Consider the following 19,020-nt stretch of genomic DNA (forward strand, 5'->3'; position numbering starts at 1 on the left):
GAAATACTTAGGTGAATTATCATGGACAATGTTTATGCATTTTCATCTGTTGATAAAGCAGTTATTCCATGTCGTAAATGCTACTTTTTGTCAGTGACCAGCTTTGATAATGAATTATTACTCAATTACAGTTATATTTTCCTTCAGTTTACAAAGGGGTCCATGAATACCCCCGCTTAGCTGGTGTTCAGCAGTCTGGCACCTTCTGTTCAGAGCAGCAGGAAACCCCGGGCATCAATGAAAATGGCCTAGAACAGTCACAAATGCAAAGATGGCAGAAAACACAACAAGGTCAGATTGTTGGCTTCAGGAAAGGAACACTTCCATTGGCTGTGGAAGACAGTCCCTATTGGTTCCATCCACATGAAGAGAATCATGTGAGAAGTGGTAGAAAAAGAAGACAAAAACAAAAAAGGGAAAAGAAAAAAATTGGAGAAAAGAGTAAAAGAAAAAAAAGCAGTGTAGCAGGTTAGCTACTTGACCCAGTGTTGTTGGGACAACAGCAGACAGTCACACGTGGATTAGGAGAAGAAAGGGCAGATAGTGGCTTAGAGCAGTCCTTCTTAGACTCACGCAGATGCTGGGACTTCTGTTGTTCAAAGGCACATTGTGATTCACTGGGTCTGGGGCCTGAGAGTCTGCATTTTAACAAGTTCCCAGGTGAGGTTGATGATGATACTCTTAGCCCTTGGATCACACTTTTTAAGCAGCAAGGGTCTAGGGTGTTTTGTTTGTGGCATTTGTTTTGTGTGTCGGGGGGGAGGGGAGGGTATGGTTAATTCTTTTAAAGCACCAGTAATCATCGCTACATTCATTTTAGGATGTGACACGTTGAAGACTTGCTTAGTGAGCAACCTCTCTTTGATTTAGACTTGTGCTGAGCATATGAAGAACTAAACGTGTACTGTTTTCAGAAAATGTTATAAAGCTTTGTTTCTTGAAACAACACTCATTTCTTTTAAAAGGTAGAGCATGTAGGTTATGTAGCAGTGAGACTATCAAGGGAGTAGGCTTTTCCCGAGGATTATTCCGAAAACTTCCCTTTTGCCATCACTGTCCTCTGTCCTTTTGGTGACAGCATCGTCTGACATCACTGGTGCTTGTGGCTCAGACAGGAAAGTCCTGTAGAGCAGCTGGAGGGGTGCCTGCTCTGTGATGGGGATTGTCCTCTGGGGAGATCTTGTGGCTGCCACGTTCTCCAGATAACGTGGGTTTATGAAATTGTCACATTTCACTTGCTAAGTGTGGATCCCATTAGGCCTGTAACATGGTCCTTAAGTACGTAGTGGTGCTGTTCTTTCCCATTGCTTAGTTTGTGTAAATTATTATAGTGTAATAATAAATCTTGATTGTCTGGTTGGGTAGGTGTATCTTCTCTTCATCAGAAGTATCTTGGCTGTTCTTGACTCTCTACTCGCTATAAAATTTTAGATTCAACTTATTAGTTCCATGGGAAGAAAACACCCCTTGGGGATTTTGAGGAGCATTTTATGGAATCTATAGTTGCATTTAGGGGAGAATTATACCATCCTTAAGAAATTAACGGAGCTTAAAAAGTGGATATCTTTATGGGGGAAAAAAATGAATTTAGATCCTTGAACACCATATACAGTGATTAAGGACTTAAATGAAAATTTTAGATTTCATTTAGGTTTATTTAAATATATTAATAGGTTAATATTTTTCCAAACTTGGATTAAGAGAAGGATTTCTTATGACACAAAAAGCACTACCAGAGAAAAGATTTCAGAAATTGGCTATATTGAAATTAAGACTTTCTGTTCATCAAACGACATTTTAAAAGAAAGTGAGAAGACACATTACAAACTGGGGAGAACATATTTCCAACAAATAATAACCAGTATAAGATTCAATGTGAGGACTATCTAAGGAACACCTACAAATGAATACGAAAAGGACAATTAACCCAATGGAAAACTGGGCAACAGATGTGTAAGAGGCATTTCATAGAAGTGGAGAAACATCAAGATTCGAAGATATCTTAACATAAAGGTACATAAACATACAAGGGATGTTCGATCTTATGAATAATCAGGGAAATGCAAATCAAGACCATAGCAACATGTTTTTTTATGTCCAGTGTAAGTGGCATAAATGAAGAATTGTGATCGTATGAAGTTTTGGAGAAGTGCATCTACATGATTTCTTATAAATTGCTGGTGGGAGAGTAAATGTGCCGGCCACTCTGGAAAACAGTGTGCCATTGTCATGTGCAACAGAACATTTAGAAATCACTTCCCCACAACCCCAGTTCTAGGTTTGCACTCAGGCTAAATTCTTGCATGGTGTATACCAGGAAGCCCATGTGTGAGAATATGCGAATTGTTGTGAGTACCTGGAAACAACTCAGTTGCCTATTGACAAGAGACTGGGTCAACAAAGTGTGTTGTGGTGTGTGCTGCATGTTTTTATTTTATTTTATAAAATATTTATTTATTTATTGGCTGCGTCAAGTCTTAGTTGTGGCCTGTGGGATCTTTCGTTGCGGCACGTGGGCGCTCTAGTTGCGGCACACGGGCTCATTTTAGCTGTGGCGCGTAGGCTTAGTTGCCCCGCAGCATGTGGGATCTTATTTCCCCGACCAGGGATCGAACCCGCGTTGCCTGCATTGGAAGGCAGATTCTTAACCACTGGACCACCAGGGAAGTCCCTGCATAGTTTTAAAAAAGTGAAATAGCATACAACCTGAGGGCCAAAGCCAGCAAGGCCTATTTTTTTTTTTTTTAAATGTCTTCTATGTGTGATATTGGTGTCAGTTAATGCCCTTTTTTTTTTTTTTTAAATTTTTATTTATTTATTTATTTATTTATGGCTGTGTTGGGTCTTCGTTTCTGTGTGAGGGCTTTCTCCAGTTGCGGCAAGCGGGGGCCACTCTTCATCGCGGTGCGCGGGCCTCGTGCTGTCGCGGCCTCTCTTGTTGCGGAGCACAGGCTCCAGACGCGCAGGCTCAGTAATTGTGGCTCACGGGCCCAGCTGCTCTGCGGCATGTGGGATCTTCCCAGACCAGGGCTCGAACCCGTGTCCCCTGCATTGGCAGGCAGATTCTCAACCACTGCGCCACCAGGGAAGCCCCAAGGCCTGTTTTTGTACTGCCCACAAGCTAAGAATGGTTTTACTTAAGTGTTGTTTAAAAGACAGTGACGACACAACCGACATGTTGTGGCCTGCAAAGCCTAAAATATTTCCTTTCTGGCCATTTACAGAGTAGGTTTGCTGGTCCCTGCTCTGTAGCTACATGCAAACAATCTGAATGAGTCCTAGCAGTGTAATCTTCAGCTGTGCTGTCCAGAATGGTAGCCACTAGTCACATGTGGCCATTTAATCTTGAATTCATTTATTTATTTATTTTATTTTTTAATTTTTAAAGACTTATTTATTATTTACTTATTTATTTTTGGCTGCATTGGGTCTTAGCAGCACGCGGGCTCTTCCGTTGTGGCGCGCGGGTTCTTCGTTGTAGTGTGTGGGACTTCTCTCTAGTTGTGGCATGCGGGTTTTCTCTTCTTTAGTTGTGACGCGCAGGTTCCAGGGCGCGAGGGCTCTGTAGTTGTGGCACGTGGGCTTAGTTGCCCTGTGGCATGTGGGATCTTAGTTCCCTGACCAGGGATCGAACCCGTGTCCCCTGCACTGTAAGGCGGATTCCTTACCACTGGACCACCAGGGAAGTCCCTTGAGTTCATTTAAATTAAAGAAAATTTTAAATTTTGGTTTCTCAGTTGCAGTAGCCACAATAAAGTCAGAACAACTAAAATCAAAACGATTTCTTTTAGGACCACACACGGATGACAAAATACGGAGGAGAGCAAAGGAATAGTGACCCCAGGATTCAGGGTTGTGGTTACCTTGAATCCGGGGAGGGCAGGGGCAGTTCCAGCCCTCGGTGGAGTTACTGATAGTGTGTGCAGATCCTGCAGCCCACGGTCCTGAGTAAGGTTACTTTACGAGAGTATTTTACAAAAACAAAATTATTTTCTGGGGGGAATTTCCGTAAAGGTGTTTTTAATAGCTATAAGCATCTCGCCTGTAAGGATGCGTGGTATGTTTTGAGAGGCCACAAGGTGTCGCTCTTGCTCTTGAAATAGTGACTCAGCATCCTTTCCTTCTCCAGTTAACAGGTCAGTAAGGCTGCCATCTTATCTGTTAGTGTTGGTGTAAACTTGAAACAGACGCATTTGCTCCAAACCTACAGTTGCAGTGCTCCCCCTCTCGCTTGCAAAGAACTGAGTGCTGCTTATTGAGTTCTAATTTGGAGGATTGTTTCAATAAAGTAGCTTGAGCGTGTTTTTCAAGAAAGTAAAACTTTATGGTGTTGATTCCTAAAAAGTTGTCCAAAACATCATTTTTTTTTGTTTTTAATAAATAAATAAAGAGATTAAGATTGTTTTTTTCCTACCCTAAATCATTTGCTTACTTTCCTATCACAATGGGAAAAGAGAAGGTTGGCAGGGTAGCATGGCATGAAACAGTTTAAATAAAATATTGCACTACAATACTGTGGGTTTTTGGAAATGTATTCCTTAGCTCTTATTGTAATTCTTCCAGCCATAACTCAAAGGTTTTCGCTGTATTTCCTAAATGTAAAGTGCTTATTACTTTTAGCTGGAGGAGAGCAGGAACGTTCAGAAGCAAATGAAGATTCTGCAGAAGAAGCAAGCCCAGATCGTGAAAGAGAAAGTTCATTTGCAGAGTGAACACAGCAAGGCTATCTTGGCAAGAAGCAAACTTGAGTCTCTTTGCAGGGAACTTCAGCGTCACAATAAGACGTTAAAGGTGAGTTGGTTCCTTTTTTTTTTTCTTTCTTTTTTTTTTTTTTAATTTTTTAAAATTTATTTTTGGCTGTGTTGGGTCTTTGTTGCTGTGCGCGGGCTTTCTCTAGTTGCGGCGAGCAGGGGCTACTCTTTGTTGCAGTGCACGGGCTTCTCTTGTTGCGGAGCACGGGCTCTAGGCGTGCGGGCTTCAGTAGTTGTGGCTCATGGCCTCAGTGGTTGTGGCTCAAGGGCCCTAGAGCTCAGGCTCAGTAGTTGTGGCACACGGGCTTAATTGCTCTGCGGCATGTGGAATCTTCCTGGACCAGGGATCGAACCCTCTTCCCTGCACTGGCAGGTGGATTCTTAACCACTGCAGCACCAGGGAAGTCTGGTTCCTTTTTCTGTTTTTCAGGAGGGACTGACTTAGCTTGACTTATAGTCACTGTGTACCTATTTGAACTAAATCCTTGTCTCTCCTTGGAGACAGGGATGCCACCGTTCTATTTTGCTTGGCCTTGTGCTTCTTAACGTACCTCATACTTGCTCATACTTGCTCGTGGGGAATCTAGATGAGATTGATGTTTAGACCACAGCTTTCCCACTAGGAGCCATGGCTTAGGAAGCTCAAATTTGCAGTTTCTTGCTGAGCACTGAGGTCATTCATTAGCATGTGTGAAAAGTGGACGTGAAATGAGAAGCCGAGTAGGAGCAGACTTGAGGGACGGGAAAGGCCCCACTGAGCTCCTCAAGGGCTGTTCGTTGGTTACATCACCGGCCACCCTTGTCCATCCCAGTTCCCCATTGCCAAGTACTTTTATAAATTTATTTATTTATTTTTGGCTGTGTTGGGTCTTCATTTCTGTGCGAGGGCTTTCTCTAGTTGTGGCAAGTGGGGGCCACTCTTCATTGCGGTGCGCGGGCCTCTCACTGTCGTGGCCTCTCTTGTTGCGGAGCACAGGCTCCAGACGCGCAGGCTCAGTACTTGTGGCTCACAGGCCCAGCCGCTCCGCGGCATGTGGGATCCTCGCAGACCAGGGCTCGAACCCGTGTCCCCTGCATTGGCAGGCAGATTCTCAACCACTGCGCCACCAGGGAAGCCCCCCAAGTACTTTTAGAAGAGCGCTTATTCCTCGGCTGATTAAAAGACAAAGCAGCGGGTACCCAAAAGTTAGTTGGTACCAACAGAGGAAGAAGGGAAGAAGGCAGAGACACAGGGGTGGGCCTGTCCTCATGTGCAGTTGTGGTATGATTTTGACTGAGCCGGATTGCTCATGAGACTCCCCCACCATGGCAGGCACCCAAGGCCCTAGAACATAGGAGCCCTCAGGAAATGGACCTTTACCTGATGTGGGAGCTGTCAGGTTTTCTTTGCTTTTGAATCCTTGGATTTCGGTGTTCATGAAACTGAGTTGTATTTTTTCCCCATAGCAAGTCCACACTTTGATTGAACTGGTAACGCTTTAGACACTAGACACGTAAAGGTCTCTTAGCACTTGGATCTGAGCAAGAGTTGGGACTAAGCTTTTGAGATGCAGATTCCTTTTGTCCCTTGCCATCTAGGGGAGTAGAAGCTGTGACCCAGAAAGTAAGGGGCAGGAAGGGATCTCCCTCTTTAGGCTGATTTCAGATGCTGCCCTGCAGGACTAGCAAGGGGGAGGGTATTTGGGAAGCCTGCGTGGAGGGAGCTGGCTGCCTGGTGAGACTCCTTCCTCGTCTCTCAGCGTGGTGAGCTTTAGTTGGCCACAGAGCACTTACTGTAGAGCAGGGCAGTCGGCGCCTCTCTGATTATCTACCTAGGAGAAGCTGCTTGCTTTCAAACGAGAGCCTTCCGGTCCTAAATAAAGGGAAGGAATCAGAAGCACCACTTCAGTGCAGCAAGCAGTGAACCCACATGGCAGCATGTCTTTTGTGGGCGTCTGTGCCATTTGTAGGTCTGTACGATTAACAGAGATTGTTTTGGATAATAAGGAAGAAAATATGCAACAGGCACGAGAGGAGGAAGAAAGACGGAAAGAGGCCACTGCGCACTTCCAAATCACTTTGAATGAAATCCAGGCACAGTTGGAGCAACACGACATACACAATGCCAAGCTCCGCCAGGAGAACGTCGAGCTGGGCGAAAAGCTGAAGAAGCTCATCGAGCAGTACGCACTGAGGGAGGAGGTAGGGCAACTGGTGTGTCCCCTCACTACGAACCAAAAGCATTCACTAAAACTCTTCCTTCAGGGTGTTTTAGAACCTTCTTCCTCCAGGGTGTTTTAGAACCTTTGTGTATGCATGGTGGAAGTCTGGCCTTCCCTCACAGGATTCTTGGGGACCATACTCGATGGCCCAGAAGTCAGTGGATTTGGGTGCGTGAGGCAATTTCTTGGAGACAGTGTTAAGCACTACTCGTCTTTCGTGTGATTCTGGAAGATTGTAATTTTAGCATAGATTTTCCGCTTATCTAGACTAAAAGTGAGTAAGTACCTGGCCCCAAAATATGCTGTATTTTAGACGTCTGTGATAATCTGTATGGTCTACACTATCATTCCGTTATGCCTGTGTTTCAGATATTTTTTTTTTAGTGGCAGTTTTATAGTATTTGGGAGAAAAAACGAACCTATTTCTAAACCCTTATACACCCAATTGAAGGAAAAAGTTTACTGGAAGGATCTGTGGCACCTCATCTTGGTCACTGGCCTCCAACTAAGAGTTCTACAAGCTAGTTGGGAAGTCTGGGCAGGGTGTCTAGATTAAACGCAAATAGGCGATCATGTGCTTTTTTTAAAGTTCCTCCCTTTTAGAGGTCAAATGGGCAGGAACAAAGGGTTAGGTTCTTTAAATGACACATCCCTTGCCTTTTATTTATTTATTTATTTATTTATTTATTTATTTATGGCTGTGTTGGGTCTTCGTTTTTGTGCCAGGGCTTTCTCTAGTTGTGGCAAGCGGGGGCCACTCTTCATCGCGGTGCGCGGGCCTCTCACTATCGCGGCCTCTCTTGTTGTGGAGCACAGGCTCCAGACACGGAGGCTCAGTAGTTGTGGCTCACGGGGCCCAGCCGCTCCACGGCATGTGGGATCCCCCCAGACCAGGGCCCGAACCCGCGTCCCCCGCATTGGCAGGCAGACTCTCAACCACTGCGCCACCAGGGAAGCCCATTCCCTTGCCTTTTAAGTTAGTAAAATGTTCTCTTATGTGTGTTGTATCCCTTATAGAGATAGATTAAAATAGCTGATTTAAAAAAAAAAAAGATTGTGGCATCTCTGTGGGTTATTTTATCCAGTTCAAGGCAAACTTTAGATTATATTAATTTAGAGTTTTCCATATAGCCCTTCAAAAACTGTTAGTTTTTTAAAAGATTTTCTTTTTATCGCTCTCAATGCTTTTTGCTTACCTTTTTTTTTTTCCTTATTATGGAAAATTATAAACGAAGAAAAGTAGAGACTGTATCACCTGGCTTTAGCAGATGAAACTATAGTTTCAACTATATTCCCATCACTTTCCCCTGGGTTATTTTGAAGCAAATCCAAGGTATCAGTCCATTCATATATATTTGAGGGTGTACCTCAAAAAGACTAAGGATTCGTTTTTAGGTGTGACCACAATACCATTTTCACACCTAAAATATTAGCAGTAATTATTTAATATTAAAATCTAGTCATCATTTAAATTTTTCTGATTGTCTCCCCGTTTTTTGTTTTAAAAAGAAAAAACCTATTTGAATCATCCAAATAAAGCCCATCTGTTTCACTGGTTGATATGTGTCAAGTCTCTAACATAAAGATTTCCTTTTCTCTCTTTTTTTATTCTTACAGTGTGTTTATTGAAGAAACTTTTTTTGTCCTAGAGAATAAATTTTCTATTAGATTATAAAGCCCTCACTTTTCTTAAAATTATTGTTTTAGTTTTGTTGTTTAATATGATAGTCTGCCACATTATAGATGTAGAAAATTTGAAACCTATGTATGTTGAAATCACATTACCTCTGAGCCTTATTCAGTTTGAGTATTATTGAATGTTCTTTCCTTGGTCAGGGAGGGATGTTCTGATGACTTTATTGTACATAAATAACCACTTAATAATTTCACTTGGAAATCATAATGACCTTTTACCAAATTTATCTGATAAGTGCCAGGCACCAAGCACCTTACATAGTATAGCCATTGCGTTGGCCTTTACAGTTCTGCAGTGTGGGTGTGGCTACCCCCCATAGGTGAGGGGACTGAGATTCAGCAAGGGGGAGAATTCGACTGGGGCCATTCCTCCCATCACAGCATGCTGCCTCCAACTGAGAGATTTGGGAAAATTTAATGGGGAGAAAAAAATATCCAGGAATTATGTGTATGATGTATTATGGGTTTAACAGTTTGATCTCCTTAGCTGTCTTTTTCTTGATACAATTTGAGCTTCATTTTCACCTTAGGGCAGAAATAGGAGGTACGAGGCCGGCTGCTGAGGTGCTGCTGATGGGCCATCTCCGGAGGGAGGGATGCCGACACAGGCTTCTGCCAGCACAGCACGCGGACAGGCACCCGCTGGTATTAGCCCTGGTGGTATTAGCAGGAAAAACAGCCTCATGAGTGAGGTCTTGTAACTTGTGTCGTGTTTCCTCGTCATTCTGTCCCTTTTTTCATTAAGTGACAAGAAATTTTACTTTCCCCGTAGCACATTGATAAAGTATTCAAACATAAGGAACTGCAGCAACAGCTTGTGGATGCCAAACTGCAACAGACAACACAGCTGATAAAAGAAGCTGATGAGAAACATCAAAGAGAGAGAGAGTTTGTAAGTGCAATTTCTTAAAAAGACATGATTGCCAAAATTGTAACCAAAGCCATTTAAAACATTTAAACTTATTCTACATTTAAATTAGCACTGGGTTGTGCTAATTGTTTTTTTGCTCTAGATTGTGAAGGGCACGTGTGTGTTAGAAAACATTAGCCTTTTCTTTCTATTTAACTTTATATACAGAAGATACACTGGAGAGATTAGACCAAGTTAGTGCAAAGACCTGCACTGATTGGACTTTTCTGTGCTTAGAATATATTTATTTCACTTTTTAGATAATGGCCACCAAGTTTAAGAATTATAGCAGTATTTAGCACATTAAATTTAGGGATTCGATTTAATAGCAAGCTTAGCAAACATGGGTGTCCTTCCTACTGTTACAGTTTATTTCCAAACAAGTAACTTGAAACTAGGGAAACTATTTGTTTACTCTGGTATAATTTTCTGAAAAACTTTAACAGAATTCTCTACATCCTCATCACTCAGCATTATTCTCAGAATGTGTGCTCAGATTATATGGCCTGTCAATAATTGTGAATACAGTGGAATGTCATTGGGTATGTATATTCAACACATGCAAATTTAACGTTACCTGCTTAACCAAAAAAAAAAAGTCAGAAGTGGTTATGATAATGAGGACTGTCCCATCCAGATTTTACTCAAGTAACCTAGGTCCCGAGGCGAGCCAGGTATGAAGACTCGGATCCTGAATGGCCCTCATGATGTGAACATGTCACTCTGAGTGCGAGTCTAGGGTTAAGAGACAGACATTTTTCACACAGCGTGGTCGTTCCATGTGAACTGACAGCGCTGTCCCGTGCATAACTGAAGAGACAGTTGTCATTTCCCAAGTTAGAATAGAAATATGATACACATATTTAATAAATAAATACGATACATGTATTTCTGGTTGGTTTTAAGGACTTTTCAAAACCTACTGGACTAAGTGTGACATTTTACTTCAGGGACTGAATTTCACAGCTGCCTACTATGCAATTTCACTACATAATTTTCTTAAACTCAAGTATATAAATTAAAGCTCCCATCCCATCACCACCCCCCACCCCCCACCCCCCACCCCCAGCTTTAAAAAAAAAGTGATCAGAAACCAGGTTCCTGATTTCATTGCTTTCGCTCCATACACTGCCTCATCTTGCCTCTCGTGGCCACGCCGCATAGCATGTGGGATCTTAGTTCCCTGACCAGGGATCGAACCTGTGCCCCCTGCAGTGGAAGCGCAGAGTCTTAACCCCTGGACCGCCAGGGACGTCCCAGAGGGGCTTTCTAAATGACCCAGATAATGTCGAGATTGTCAGCCATGTTTTCTGCGCAATACTAGACTTCTAATTATTTTCATCTAAAAGACAACAATTTAACCCTGAGTTTTGTAAACCTATTATTAGGCCTCCTGGGTACTTCTTCTAAGCAATAAAAGAGTATTCCTACATTCCTAAGTGTTAACAATGGAACAGATCAAAGATACAGGTAATTAGCAATTGATGTGACAGAATGTTTCATTCATAGACTCGTGGTTCTTGCTAAAATAATGAGTGGAAGGATTAAGCCTAACTATCTGGTCGTTGGACGTTGTAGTCATATTTGTAATGACTTTTAGTATTTTGCCAGAATGTTTCTGTTTTCTAGTTATTAAAAGAAGCAACGGAATCAAGACACAAATATGAACAAATGAAACAACAAGAAGTACAACTAAAACAGCAGGTAACTTGACAGCAGGGGTAGTAAAATTTGTAAGAAAAAAATCTATGGTTCATTTGATACATACCTTGAATCTCCTCTAAGATGATTTTGCTTGTTCCCAGCAGACCTGAGAGTAGATCACACGTCCCTCTTGGAGTTTTCCTCTTTGTTTAGGGTGACCACCTCATCCTGATTTGCCTAGGACTTTCCTGGTTTTAGCACTCGGTCCCAGGAACCAGGCACATGGGACAGTTTGTCCCGCTATCTGCAGGTCCTCCTTCCAGTATCCCACGTTATTTCCTCCCTTTCTCTGTGTGTTCCCATGTGTGTCAGCTAATTTCCTACTAAAGAAAAACTGATTTCAGATTTTAGTTCTTTTGTGTGAAGTTGAACCATATGAAATTGCTGATACTTATTTGACCTACAAAATGGCATTTTCATATAGTGTAACCTAAAATCTTTAGAATTTTGTGCTATGAGCCTGTAACCTATTTTTAAAAACTGCCTATTGAAAAAAAAAAAAAAAAAAAAAAAACTGCCTATTGATCGTGCATTTCCACTCCCAGGTAGAGTACGGAGGTGGTGGCCACCTTAATGGGGGCCCCCGACTTTCCTTCCTCCCTCCCTCCCTTCCTTCCCCTGTACAATATTGTTCACTGTAGTCACCATGCTCTACATGAGATCCCTGGAACTTATTCATCTTCTGATTGAAAGTTTATACCCTTTGACCAACATCTTCCCCTTTCTCCCCGCCCTCCACCTCTGGGAACCACCATTCTACTCTGTTTCTTTGAGTTTGGCTTTTTTAGATTCTACAGGTAAGTGATATCACACAGTATTTAGTATTTGTCTTTCTGTGTCTCACTTATTTCACTTAGCATAATGCCCTCAAAGCCCATCCACGTTGTCACAAATTGTAAGATTTTCTTCTTTCTTATGGCTGAATAATATTCCATTGTGTATATACACCACATTTTCTTTATCCAGTTATATGTTGATGGACACTTAGGTTTCTTCCATATCTTGGCTATTGTGAATAATGCTGCAGTGAACATGGGAGTGCTGATATCTCTTTGAGATCCTGTTTTCATTTCTTTTGGATATATACCCAGAAGTGGAATTTCTGAATCATATGGTGGTTCTATTTTTAATTTTTTGAGGAGCCTTTATACTGTTTCCCATAGTAGGCTGCACCAATTTACAGTTCCACTGACAGTGAACAAGGGTTCCCTTTTCTCCACATCCTCACCAGCATTTGTTAACAGGTGTGAGGTGATATCTTACTGTGGTTTTGATTTGTATTTCCCTGATGACTAGTGATGCTGAGCACCTTTTCATGTACTTGTTGGCCATTTGTATGTCTTTGGAAAAATGTCTATTCAAGCTGGTTTTTAAATTAAAAATTAAAAAATTAAAAAAAATTTTTTTTTAATTTATTTTTTGCTGTTGAGTTGTATGAGTTCCTTATATATTTTGGATATTAACCCTTTATCAGATATATATCGTTTGCAGATATTTTCTCCCATTCCGTAGATTGCCTTTTCATTTCGTTGATTGTTTTTTGTGCAGAAGCTTTTTAGTTTGATGTAGTCCCACGTGTTGATTTTTGCTTTTGTTGTCATATCCAAAAATTCATTGCCAAGACCACTGTCAAGGAGCTTTTTAACCTATGTTTTCTTCTAGGAGTTTTACAGTTTCATATCTCCTGTTTAAGTCCTTAACCTATTTCAAGTTAATTTTTGTGACTGGTATAAGATAGCAGTCCAGTTTCATTCCTCTGCATGTGGTTATCCAGTTTTCCCAACACCTTTTATTGAAGATACTTTCCTTTCCCCATTGAGTATTCTTGGCTCCCTTGTGAAATATTATTGACCATATTTGTGTGGGTTTATTTTTGTTTTGTTTTGTTTAAAATTTATTTATTTATTTTTGGCTGTGTTGGGTCTTCGTTGCTGTGCTCAGGCTTTCTCTACTTGTGGCGAGCAGGGGCTACTCTTCGTTGTGGTGCGCAGGCCTCTCATTGCGGTGGCTTCTCGTTGCAGAGCACGGGCTCTAGGCGCGCGGGCTTCAGTAGTTGTGGCACATGGGCTCAGTGGTTGTGGCTCACGGGCTTAGTTGCTCCGCGGCATGTGGGATCTTCCTGAACCAGGGCTCGAACCTGTGTCCCCTGCATTGGCAGGTGGATTCTTAAGCACTGCGCCACCAGGGAAGCCCCTGTGTGGGTTTTTTTGGGGGCTCTCAATTCTGTCCCGTTGGTCTATGTCTCTGCTTTTATGCCCGTAGTAAATTGTTTTGGTTACTATAGCTTTGTAATAAAGCTTGATATCAGGGAGTGTAATACCTCCACTCCAGCTTTGTTTTCTCAAGATTGCTTTGGCTATTTTGTTTTGTTTGTTTCTTCTTTGTGGTTCCATACAGATTCTAGGATTATTTGTTCTATTTCTGTGGAAAATGCCATTGGAATTTTGATAGGGCTTTGGCTAGTATGGACATTTTTAACAATATTGACTCTTCTGACCCATGAAAGGGTATCTTTCCACTTTTTTGTCTTTAATTTCTTTCATCAACGTCTTACAGTTTTCAGTGTACAGTTTCTTACATTTTTCATTTCCTTGGTTAAATGTATTCCTAAGTATTTTTTTTAATGCTATAGAAAATAGGATTATTTTATTTATTTCTGTTTATTCCATTTTCAGATATTTCGTTGTTAGTGTATAGAAACATAACTGATTTCTGTATGTTGATTTTGTATCCCGAAACCTTACTGAATTTATTCTACCAATTTTTTGGTGGGGTCTTCAGGATTTTCTGTATATAAGATCATGTCATCAGCAAACAGACAGGTTTGCTTATTCCTTTCTGATTTGGATGCTGTTTATTTCTTGTTTAATTGCTCAGGCTAGGAATTTCACTATTGTGTTGAATAGAAGTGGTGAGAGTGGGCATCCTGTCTTGTTCCTGATCTTAGAGGGAAAGCTTTCAGCCTTTAACTGACTCTTGAGTATCATGTTAGCTGTGGCTCTGTCATATATGGCCTTTATTATATTAAGTATGTTCCTTCCTTGTACCCAGTTTGTTGAGCTTTTTTTTGTTTGTTTTGTTTTGTTTCGTTTTGGCTGCACTACGTGGCTTGTGGGATCTTAGTTCCCTGACCAGGGATTGAACCCGTGCCCTTGGCAGTGAAAGCGCAGATTCCTAACCACTGGACCACCAGGGAATTCCCTGTCAAGCATTTTTATCATGAATGTATGTTGAATTTTACCAAATGCATTTTCTGCATCTATTAGATCATACGATTTTTGTCTTTCATTCTATTGTATTAACGTGGTGTGTCGCATTTAGTGATTTGCCTGTGTTGAACCATCCTTGTAGTTTTCTTATCTGGCCTGTACTGTCTTATCTGGCTTTGGTATCAGGCAGTGCTGGCCTTGTAGAATGAGTTCAGGAGTATTCCCTTCTCTTCACTTTTTGGGAAGAGTTTGATAAGAATTGGTGTTTGTTCTTCTTTCAGTGTTTGGTAGAATTCACCCATGAAGCTGTCTAGGCCTAGGCTTTTCTTCGTTGCCTCCCTGCTTTTCAGTCCAGACCCCTTAGGTTTGTTCTAATTCAGTCTTTCTCTGTGGTGCCTTGTGTGGAGTAAGGGTAGCAGGTGCCTCCCCACTCAAAGAAGAGGTACAGGAAGGACTTCCCATGTCTTCACAGACAGGTGAAATTAGGCATTTGTACCTACAATTCACCCTTTCTCAGAAAAGTAGATTACATTTTGATGAAAAATGTATTACTCATTTTGAAAGTTTATTATGTAACAAGTTTTTAAAATGTAAGGACTCTAAATTAGTTCTAAAATGCAGACTGGCCTGAATCTTTATTTATTTATTTATTTATGGCTGTGTTGGGTCTTCGTTTCTGTGTGAGGGCTTTCTCTAGTTGTGGCAAGTGGGGGCCACTCTTCATCGCGGTGCGCGGGCCCCTCATTATTGAGGCCTCTCTTGTTGCGGAGCACAGGCTCCAGACACGCAGGCTCAGCAATTGTGGCTCACGGGCCTAGTTGCTCCGCGGCGTGTGGGATCTTCCCAGACCAGGGCTCGAACCCGTGTCCCCTGCATTGGCAGGCAGATTCTCAACCACTGCGCCACCAGGGAAGCCCTGGCCTGAATCTTTATGAACACATTTTTTGAGTGCTGTTTGTCTTTGGGCACGTTTTACAGTGTGGTGACACTCATTTCCTATAAAGCTAGCCTAACTTAGAGTGAACATTGAAGAAGTCTTTTGAACTTTCCACCATAAGTTATTGTGCTAGAATGCTTCTAGGAATCTTTGAACCCCTTACTAGCCCTATAAATTCAGTTGTCCATATAAATGGAGAAGAGAATCAATGTGGAAAAGGTATAAAAAGTCTATAGGTGGCTTTGGAAGATGGACTTTAATGCAGGGCCCCAGAGGGCCCTTCTACCGAGTTCACAGGCAGCTCCAGTTCTGTTGTACTGTTAGCAGCGCAGCTTCTCTTGTCTGTGATCGGTGTTGCCCTGAGTCATGTTATGTGATCATGAGTTTGTTTCCTTTGCTGCCGCCTCTTCCTTTTCCTGCTCCCTAAATGTGCTGTTCTTCCCAGGAGTCCATCTCATTCTCTGCTCTTGCTCGCCATGTCCGTTTCCAGGCTTTGTTGATGATCTTAGTCTTATTGGTGTGTTTTGACCAATTTTGTAATCTACGCCCGTAAGTCCAAGATGGTAGTTGCCACTTACTCATTACCCAGAGGGGGCCAGCGTTGAACTCTGACGGGACAGTCCACCTGGATGTTCTCTCTTTGATAAAAACAGACCATGCTAAGACTGCCATAACTTCTAATCTCCCTCAAGTGCCAGAACTGCTCCATCAGTCCGCCTGAGCCTCACCGCTGTTCCGACCCCGGGCCCGCGGCCCTGGAGGCTCTGTCACCATGTGCCCCTCTACGGACTGCTCTGCTTGGAAATCCTCTGCGCTATTCTCTTCATCCTGGAATTTCTGTTCATCCCGGCCCTCAGCCTCCCCCTCCTGGGGGGGGGGGGGCGTGCTTTGGCTGTCTTATCATCGCCTGGCCTGGTCTGTTGCCATGGGTAGCGTCGCTTTTGGTCCGGTCTCCTTCCCACACAGCAGAGCTGGCCTCCTGCCTTTCCACCGGCTGCTCCGCTCCCTCCCAGGGCATCTCCCCTCCCGCCCTGGTCTTGGCTTCTCCTTATGCTCCGCACACAGCACTGCTGAAGGTGGAAAGGCATCGCTGATGCTGTTTCTTGGCCTCTGGTGATCTTTTCTTCTCCGCTTTCTTTATATGTGCTGTGTGATCTTGAGCAAAGCCCTTTATTCCTCCAGACCTGTTTCCTCATCCTGAAATAATGCAGTTACATTAGGTGGGCTCTCAGGGTTCCCGCCTTGTCTGAAATGAAATAATTCTGCCTGCCCTTGAGACCTAGCTTGGGCCTCGGCCACAAGGAGCTTCCCTAACTATTCTGACCCCTACTGCGCTGCCCCCCACCCCTGGCTTCTGTGAATTCCTGTCCTGGGGGAGAAGAAGGTGACTCTGTGTTCTAAATTCTGCTTGCCTTATCGGTTAGTGCCTTATTTTCCCAGCTAGAATAAAAATTCCTTAAGGGTGGGAGTTAAAAGAAAAATTGGTGTTTCTACCTCTTTCAGCTTTTTTCTCTTAACTATACTCCCACTGAATTCTTTCTCCCCTAACCACACCAATCCTTTGGCTTCTGTTTCATTTTCCTGCCTACATTAAGAAAAGAGTTATCCCTGATTTCAAGCTAGGAACTGTGCAGGTGGTATTCTAAAAGAATGATCTTTTTCCAAGGACAATTTTTCAAATATAAGGAGAGGAGGTAGTTCATAAAGGATTAATTGTATGAAATTTATAGCTATTCCACATACTTCAGTTTTTATTATAATTGGCGGAATGGAGCTAATAAATATTTGTACATTTTCAAGTTACATCTAAAGATGGTGAGGTCAACATAACTTCCTAAGTTTCAGTGCATTTCAGTAGGTTCTTAGAACTGCAGCCATTGATGTCTGGGGTCGAGGATTGGGTGTGCGTTTGTTCTTATTTCTGTCGCTTATAACAGGTAACGTTTAACCATATTATGTTCTTTTTGAAAGTGTTTGGGATTTTAAATCATTAACCTAGCGCTCTGAATTTTTCATACTTGTTTTCTGTAGCTTTCTCTTTATATGGATAAGTTTGAAGAATTCCAGACTACCATGGCAAAAAGCAATGAACTGTTTACAACCTTCCGGCAGGAAATGGAAAAGGTATTTGCCTATTTTTAGTGGAGTATTGCCTAAAAGGGAATTTATATAAGAAGCTATTTTAAGCATGATTGCTACTTGGATGAGTTCATGTTTTTACTGTACTGTCTTCATTTCATCTCTTCTCATCCTCCAGTGGCATCATGTTTAGTCACTTTGCCCTCAGTAGTACCCCATGTAGCTAGTGATCTCTAGGCCCTCACAGTTGTCTTCATTAAACTTAACTCCTCTATTAAATACAATTTGTTGTTAGCAGTAAAGCGGTGTCTTTTTTATTTGCTTCAGGTGATACCTCCCAGACCCACCCCACACCCTTTTCACAAAGCTCGGTGTCCTTGGAGATCAAATTATTTAAAGACAACCAAGCCCAGAACAGTAACTACGTATTTTGGTTGGTCGATACAGATCGGTGTTTCTACCTTTTTAGCTTTTTTCTTCTTCTTCTTCGTTTATACTCCCACTGAATTCTTTCTCCCTCAAGCAAACCAATTTTTTGGTGTCTGGTTCTTTTTCCTGCCTGTGATAAGGAAGGCGGTATCCTAGATATTAAAGTAAGAACCAGTATGCCCACGTAGCCACGCGTTCATCCTTATGCCGGGGGCTTTAGGGATGGGCAGCAGGGGAGGCGGTGGCGGCTGGCCCTGGGGGCAGGGTCCGCCTCGTGGCGCTGTGTGACCACGGGCGAGTTGTTACCCTTTCTGTGCCTTCTTGTTACAAATAACAAAAACGCCTGCCCTTCATAGAGTAGAGTATTTCAGGCAGCGCTTGGCCGTGGGAAGTGCTCAGGTGAGTCCCTTCAGGTATCGGGAGCCCTCGGTGGGGACCCGGAGGCGCCCCTGGGCCGGGGAGCGGGCGCCCACGGCACACAGGACCCGAGAACCGGCCTCGTAGGCACCGGAACGAAACCTTCTCAATTTCTGAAAACTGGGTTCTGGCAGCGTCGGTTAAGAACGTTCCCCCGATTTTTGGACCCATTTTATTTTTAGCAGAATCTGAAGTGGAACGGTCATGTGAGTCGTGAGGATAAGGGAAGCTGAGGGTTAATGACTTTCCCCTGGTCCCCGGCCCCTCACCTGCCCTCCGCTGCCGCTGCTTCCCAGACGGCTGGGCTGCAGCCTCGGAGGTCGGGGCAGAGCACCAGCTCTCCATCTTGGGGAGGAGGGGGGAACCTTGATCCTTCCAGAACTCACATGAAGTAGTTAATGCACAGAAAATTCAGGAACAGAGATGTTTTTTTGGTACGACTTGGGAAGGAGGAGGGCTGGCCTCGGCCTGAAGCGAGCGCTCAGAGCCTGCCGGCGGGCAGCTTCCTCTAGGTGTTGCTGCCTCTGAAACAGGAGATGAGATGCGGTTTTCTCATCGTATGAACCCCCGCTTTGGTCCTGCCCCCGCCATCCGGGGAGCTTGTGAGATGAGCTGTGCCCTGGGCACCGTGATGGGGGCGGGAAGGACCGGTCAGCCGGTCAGGGGGTGGGGTGGGCTGTAGAGATAA

General features: G+C 43.1%; 1 protein-coding gene across 10 annotated transcripts in view; it reads left to right on the forward strand.

Annotated features, from left to right (window-relative positions):
* The window catches only part of TXLNG (taxilin gamma), a 60,802-nt gene that overhangs the window by 37,525 nt on the left and 4,257 nt on the right, over nucleotides 1–19,020 (forward strand). For 9 of the 10 annotated variants that reach the window (XR_005018338.1, XM_036839902.1, XM_036839903.1 and 6 more), the window contains exons 4-8: nucleotides 4,621–4,791; nucleotides 6,738–6,932; nucleotides 9,420–9,539; nucleotides 11,187–11,261; nucleotides 17,439–17,531. Coding sequence is in view for 9 of the 10 variants with exons in the window: in XM_036839902.1 (XP_036695797.1) it covers nucleotides 4,621–4,791; nucleotides 6,738–6,932; nucleotides 9,420–9,539; nucleotides 11,187–11,261; nucleotides 17,439–17,531 (654 nt within the window). In the remaining variant the exon portion in view is untranslated. Of the gene's footprint in view, nucleotides 1–4,620; nucleotides 4,792–6,737; nucleotides 6,933–9,419; nucleotides 9,540–11,186; nucleotides 11,262–17,438; nucleotides 17,532–18,009; nucleotides 18,990–19,020 lie in introns of those variants that run through there. The other variant, XM_036839911.1, reaches the window with a different exon arrangement.

This window comes from Balaenoptera musculus, chromosome X (genome assembly GCF_009873245.2).
Source record: "Balaenoptera musculus isolate JJ_BM4_2016_0621 chromosome X, mBalMus1.pri.v3, whole genome shotgun sequence".
Taxonomy (NCBI): Eukaryota; Metazoa; Chordata; class Mammalia; order Artiodactyla; family Balaenopteridae; genus Balaenoptera; species Balaenoptera musculus.